At 35.0% G+C, this 7,326-nt stretch overlaps 1 protein-coding gene across 1 annotated transcript; it reads right to left on the bottom strand.

Moving 5' to 3' along the window:
* Positions 1-1,052: 1,052 nt before the first annotated feature.
* LOC128554798 (uncharacterized) lies at positions 1,053-7,216 on the bottom strand. The gene is made up of 4 exons (XM_053536110.1): positions 6,872-7,216; positions 3,217-3,418; positions 2,305-2,593; positions 1,053-1,650 (listed from the first exon to the last, which is right to left on the bottom strand). The coding sequence occupies exons 1-4, from the start codon at positions 7,214-7,216 to the stop codon at positions 1,356-1,358; spliced, it is 1,131 nt and encodes a 376-aa protein (XP_053392085.1). The 3' UTR covers positions 1,053-1,355.
* Positions 7,217-7,326: the final 110 nt, after the last annotated feature.

Below are 7,326 nucleotides of genomic sequence, written 5' to 3'. Positions count from 1 at the left end.
GTTGAAAAGAAGCATGCACAAGATATGTACCTCCCTCTTGGAAATTAAGCTTCCTATGAATTTTTGCTGAATATCAGCCAAGGGATGCTGAGAATACTCAAGACAAGGATGGCACCATAATTTACTAATGTTGAATAATCAGGCAATAATCACAGGCAATAACTCATTGAAAAATTATCCGACCGTAACATGAAAAGAATAAGCGCATCTTCTCTTGAGAGAAAAGCATCTATTGAAGTTTCGATGAAATGTAGTTAGTAGTTACTGAAGAACACTGCGGACAAGTTTACTAATGTTGAATAATAAAAGGACAATAACTCAGTGAAAACCATCCGACCGAAACCTGAAGACAATATGCGCATCCCCTTTTGAGTGTGAAGCTTCCTATGAAGGTTCATTGAACTTCAGATAAGGGTTGGTGAGGAGTACTCTGGACAAGAAATGATACTACAGTATACGAAGCGGCGACAATATGTTCCCCTCTTCGGGAAATATAATACCACATGATAAATGCTCATAAAGATTCAATTACATAAATACCTTTCTGTGTATTGCAAATGTTGAATGACTTTGAATTCTACGATTACTGAGCAATATACTAACATGATCATATAACATAATGTAACGAAAAACAAGCACGTATAGTGTAATGAAATCTTACTTTTCGAATAAGTATGAACAAACACAAAACAATTAGTAAGCAATCAAAAAGAACTAAAAAATCAATATTGCACATAGAATTTTAATCAAATCCTACCTTAAATAGATAGATCTATATAAGAAATAAGAATAATAACTTACACTTACCGGTATGGAAAATTTCCTTTTTGAAAATGGGCGCGACCGCGGTAATATAGGGATATTTTGCGTGCTAGAAATTGATAACAGTCAACAGAAAAAAGCAAAAGATATAAATGTCATGAAAATGAAGAAAAAAAACATCTGATATAAATATATACAGAAATTAAAAGATAACAACACTGTGCACAACTGTCAAAGCTGATCTGCAAGAAAAACGAAACTTTTAACGTTTAGTCATGGCAGAAAAAATACATTTTATAAGTCTGTTAAGATAGAATTCAAGAGAAGAAAATTGAATACACTGTTTGCTACTCTGAAATTCAATTCATATAAGTATTTATTTAATTTAGGATTTCAAAAACATAAAATACTACTAGACGTTCAAAGACAATCAAAATCGCCATATAAATAGCAAGAAAAAGAAAAATAATTTGTCAAGTTATTTTGACTTGAACTTAATAAGTAAAGTGTAATAAAACGAAAATTGAATCTATTAAAACGATTGATAGAGTACGATAGAGAGATCTAGAAGATAACAATGTTTTCAAATGAGGCTATGATACTATGTAAATTAAAAGTATTAGACTGAATGTTGAAAAGGTTTCAAATAATTTACCAGATCCGCTTCTCATATATCCGATAAGTGAGCGCCTGTATCTTCCAATGGGCTCGTCCGCAGGCTGGAACATAGAGCAATCGTCAGACGGGTTCATTTCGTAGAAAAGGTGACACAAGTGTCTGTCAGTCTTTTCATCGCAGCATGCGTAGAAGTATTGAATGGTGTCATATGGATCCTTCTCAAACGTTGCAAAGCCACCACCAGTTCCATCTTTTTTCAAGGCACCATAACTGTTTAGCGTAAAAGAAACGACTGACGTAACCTTATATTAAATTGAGTACGATTTTGTGCTTTATATTCCATAGATATTCAAATAATTAACGATAATTTCTGATGATCTTTATGTTATGTTTGAATCTGGGTCATATGGAATGTGACCTACTGACCTACTTTGTTTGTTTTTTTAAGATACAGCATTGAAATTTGGATGACATGTGCATTTTTGCACACCGATCTTAAAACTGACTTCAGTGACCATGAATGTGACCTACCGACCTACTTTCTTGTTTTTAAGATACAGCATTGAAATTTGGATGACATGTACAGTTTTGCAGACTGATCTTAAAACTGAATTTCAGTGATCATGAATGTGACCTACTGACCTACTTTACATATTACTCAGGTGAGCGTTCCAGGGTCATCATGACCATGTTGTGTTCTTTAAACATGACGATATCGTGATATGATATATGCGTTGTAAGCCGAAAATCCGGGTATTCATCATGCTTGCGAATTAATCTTGTTTTACAGTGATCAATTTATGGCGGAATTCAAAAAATTATTTTATTATACATGATGACAGAAGTTGTCCATGTGACTTTTTTGTACAGACATAAGCCAAGACTTATGTGTAATACATGTGCAAACATCAGATGACGTCTTACCTATAACAGCACGTTTGTTTCACACCATCATTGTTAAAGAACCAGGCCTCATAGCAAGTCGTCCGCGATTGTGAGTCTTTATACATTGGGTTCACCGTGTGATAGCTATAATCAAGCTGCATCTGTTGCTCACTACAGGGACATGGATACGCTAAAGCCCGTCGTGTCTCTATCCAAATCCTGATCGTGTCATTTTGTCTGAATGCGAAGCATTCCGATTCGTTTCGCAAAGTTGCACTATTACCAAGGTCGTTTCTAGTAACGTTGTAAATCCATCTTCCTTTAAGACCTGTAAAAATAAGTGTTATTTCTGATCATCCGTTAAGTGTATGCATTTGCTAATGGTTATTTAAACTAAATCAGAAATATCATACAACTCAACAGATACCTGTTTAGAACACATCTATAGAAAAGTTTAAAATCGAAACCTTGTGAAAGTATGATGCCTCTATTAATATCATTTGTATCAAGCCCCCTGACATCTAACCTGGACCGTATATACTCTGATTAAAATATTCTTATTGTACACTACAAAATGTTTATAAAATCCAGAATGCTCATTCCACATATTCGGAAATAGATGGATGTTTCGCATATATACAACACTCATAAGAGTTGGTATATTTATAGCTATTTGATAAAGCGTGTCTGTTTTCGACTTGACCTCATATATATCTTTAATATTGAGAAACTTTCGGTAAATAACAGTGTGCAGCAGAAAAAAAGACAAAAATGCATGGAATTTTATGTGACAGTGTCGTTATTTAAGTATAATAACGTCAAAAATTGTTACTCTTGATACATTTGAGGGATGACATTAACTTTTGTCAAACAAAGTTTAGATGTTGTAATAGTGTCTGAAACCTGAGATTTTGTATGAAATAGTGTTTTATACTCATTGACAATATGTACCTGGATTAACGTTTGTTCCATTATTAAGCTGACTAACATTTTTGCTGGTTGCCGTTATGAATCCAGTTTTGTCTTGTAGACTGAAACCAGCAGAGCTTGGGATATTTTTGTCCATTTTGAGCGACCACTGTTCTTGGTCATAGTTAAACATTACATAGGAAAATATACCATCAGAAATTAGTATCACTTGCATTGTTGCGTTCTGAAAGCGAAAATAAAAGGTTATATTTTACAATTCATCAGTATTTGAAAAATGACTTACTACAAATATCCATTGATAGGATTCGAACAAACAACAACAAGAATAACTTTCGCTAAATAAGTGCTTGCATTATAACAGCATGAGCTCTCTTGTCATCAACTATGTTCTAAAAATGTAATATTTACTGTCTCTACTACTGGCACCACCTTTCATATAAAGAATAAGTTTCAACATAATATCCAAATAAGTAAATTGTCTGCTATTCTTGATGGTAACATATTACACCTGTTCTGTTGTTTATATAACGTATATGTACACACACATGCATACTTGCATATAATCAACAGACAAGGAGAACATAAGATAAGATAAAGAAACATAGTGGAATATTGTCTTGGAGTGGTTAGTGGTAAAATTACTATTATAAGTACTATTATTCCACATCTGTATATTTTTTGAAAGCAGCCAGCGTATCAGCTTCCCTAATCTTGACTGAAAGGGAGTTCTTTCTTGGGAGCAGTGAACGAAAATATGTGATTGTCATACATCACTGTTTTAGTCTTTGGCACAACTGCGTATGTTGTGGCCGGTCTATATACTATTATCATATCCCTTATATAGGCGGAGTACTGGTCGTGTAGAGTCTTAAAGGTGTGGGTAGGAGCCTTGTACTGTACCCTATATTTCACTGGTAAACAATGAAGCTCCTTCAGATCCGGTTTCATATGATTTAGACGGGACTCCCTAGTGTTAACGCGAGCTACCATGATCTAGACCTGTTGCAAGTTGTTAAGTGTGCTGTTCGAAACACAACTTGAAAAGGCATTACAGTAGTTTATCCGTGAGGTGTCCAGGAAATTGACAAGGGTTTTTGTGGCATAACAAAATGCAATTTGTGAGCCCAAACATGTTATTACTGGGTACTAATTTTGCTCCCTTTAAGAATCAAAGTATAGCATTTATAAACACGAAAAAAATGCGACGTGTCAAAAATAGTGGGATCATAGCCTAATTTAATGTAATGTTTTTATATTTTTTTCAAATACAAAAAGAAAAATTGTCATTGACAAGAATCCTGTAACATCCCAAAGAAAGTCATGCTGCCGTACAGGTAAAACTTTCAAAGAAAAATTCTAGTTTTGATAGTAAAGTAAAAGAAAACTAGAGCTATCACTAAAGGTGATGAATGTACCCCCCGCATGCACTGACAGTACATTGCAATTTGACGCACACAAGATTGCATAATTATGTGGACTGTATGTATATAGACTGTATGTATACAGTATAGTAACAAACAACAAAGTCCCATAACTATGCAGAATATTTATCTAAAAGAATGTAACATGCATCATGCACTACTAGGGTTGGTACTGATCACTTGTGTGAAGTTTCATTAAATTGTGTGTAAGGGTTTGGTAGATTAGGCACGCACAAGATTGCATATGCAGACTGTATGTACATAGTATGTTAACAAGAAACAAAGTCCCATAACTCTGCAATTTTTGTCGCTGAAAGAACCTAACATGCCCCATGCACAACTACTGTTGTTACTGATCACTTGTGTGAAGTTTCATTAAATTGTGTCAAGGGGATGAGGAGAGATGGTGCGCACAAGATTGTGTCTATGTATATAGTATAGTAACAAAAAAACAAAGTCCCATAACTCTGAAAAAAAAAATTCTGAAAGAACCTAACATGCCCCATGCACAACTACTGTTGGTACTGATCACTTGTGTGAAGTTTCATTAAATTGTGTCAAGGGATGAGGAGAGATGGTGTGCACAAGATTGTGTCTATGTATATAGTATAGTAACAAAAAAACAAAGTCCCATAACTCTGCAAAATTTTTTTCTAAAAGAACCTAACATGCCCCATGCACAACTACTGTTGGTACTGATCACTTGTGTGAAGTTTCATTAAATTCTGTCAAGGGGATAAGGAGAGATTGTGCGCACAAGATTGCGTCTACGGACAGACGGACAGACGGCCAGACGGACAGACAGACAGACAACCTGAAACCAGTATACCCCCCCTTACAACTTTGTTGTCGGGGGGTACAAAAAATATCGACCTAGTTTATGACAACAATCTCCATACTGAAGGGATGTATTGGTTATATAATTTATTATTTAGTTTTTCAGATTTTTCAAATGACTACATCTTCTAGTTATCTAATAAATGGAGAACATATATTCAATAGAATTGATAGCACAGGATAAATCCCCATCAAAAAGTGGAATTGAAATTCTTACCTTTATCTTAATGGATATTACCTTTATACATACAGATATATACGTGCAGAAAGGAGATCCAATATCATCCGAACTGATAGTTTTATTTAACTTGAACTCCCAGCGGTATAAAGAATCGTACAATGGAGTAAGCAAATGATTAAGAATGTTATCCAGACTATGTGATGTATTATTAACAATAATATGCAATAATATATGACTGCATATCAGGAGACAGCTTCAGTGCAAACTAGATTTTATTACATTACAACCAACAAATTTGCAAGCTAAACTCCAATTCATGACAAAACGAAAAACAAATCTGCGACGATTGGTACATAATTAGATTCCATGGAAATACAAACTACAAACCATCTGTCCGAAAACTGTATTAGAAAACCTGACAAAAATATTGTTATAAACAGAAGAGAACTTAGAATGCCAAATGCGTTATCGAAATTACATGCAGCCTCTTTAAAATGTATTCTTAATAAGAGCAGAACAGTTGTTTAAAAGAATATATCGAAAAGTGGTATATAAAGTATAAAAATCACATGTCCTGATCGGACCAGCCTACCTTGTAAATATCAATTTTGATTTTTACTGAGATTTTCTAACAATTATTTAGTTTTTGACTGACCAATCAGGTTAAGATTAGAGTTTTCATGTATTTGTTGCATAATCTTTAAGCTTTTGTTGCAGCAGTTAGACATGAAATTATCATTTTTCAATTATTGATGGTAATATATTGGCTGGAATTATTTTTGTTTCTGTTGGGTTTAACGTCGCACCAACACAAATATAGGTCATAAGGCGACTTTCCAGCTTTGATGGAAGACCCAAGTTGCCCATCCGTGCATTATTTCATCACGAGCGGGCACCTGGGTAGAACCGCCGACCTTCCGTAAGCCAACTGGATGGCTTCCTGACTTGAAGAATTCAACGCCCTGGGTGAGGCTCGATCCAACATCGGTGAGGGGCAAGTGATTCTAAGTCAGCGACCTTAACCATTCGACCACGGAGGCCCCCTGGATGGAATTATTAGGGACGAAATGACTTTTTTATGTCTGTGTATGTAATTTAAGAATCTAATTCATGGTTGGGCATCGACAACGTTGTACATAAAGAGGACTGAATGGAGTGCAAAAACAAAAGCTTACAAACGTTCATTTAATTATAAGCTTCTTTTAAACACGTATGTTACGGAGTAAACTATGGTTACCTGAGTTTTAATCAGTCTGACAGGTACTATGTATGACGACTTTGTCACGTTACGCCAAGTGGCTACAATTGCTACTCGTGGTTTGAAGTCAGTGAGGTTTAGATAATTTGAAAACATTTGTCCAAGCCGTGAAAGATTTCTGTGTTGGCTGTCATTTTGACCGTAATTGGTATAATATTCAAACAGATGGACATCAAGTCCTCCGGTAAGATTTGTAGAGTCAATATTTGTCCAGAATGGAGCTATCACAGTATATCCGCGGCTGAATTTCTGCCAGTCCGAGGGTGTTTCTGGTCCATAGTCTTCATACAGTGGCTGGTAACCAAGCGTAAGAAAGCCATTCATGTTTGGCTGCAAGAAATAAAAAGCAATCATCAAACTATATTACATTCAAACTTGCATTGTTGGTCATGTTATGGATATTGGTTTAAATCCATCAGGCAAATCAACAAAAC

The sequence above is a fragment of the Mercenaria mercenaria genome, unplaced genomic scaffold (assembly GCF_021730395.1).
Source record: "Mercenaria mercenaria strain notata unplaced genomic scaffold, MADL_Memer_1 contig_757, whole genome shotgun sequence".
Lineage (NCBI taxonomy): Eukaryota > Metazoa > Mollusca > Bivalvia > Venerida > Veneridae > Mercenaria > Mercenaria mercenaria.
Note: the sequence above shows the minus strand (reverse complement) of the source record. Positions and strands in the feature narration are given on the sequence as shown.

Excerpts from the sequence above, each read along its gene's own strand:
- LOC128554798 (XM_053536110.1), bottom strand. The coding sequence starts at position 7,216 with ATGAATGGCTTTCTTACGCTTGGTTACCAGCCACTGTATGAAGACTAT. Across the intron at positions 3,419-6,871 it reads TCAGACTGATTAAAACTCAG|AACGCAACAATGCAAGTGAT; the intron begins GTAACCATAGTT and ends TTTCGCTTTCAG. Across the intron at positions 1,651-2,304 it reads AAACAAACGTGCTGTTATAG|TTATGGTGCCTTGAAAAAAG; the intron begins GTAAGACGTCAT and ends TACGCTAAACAG.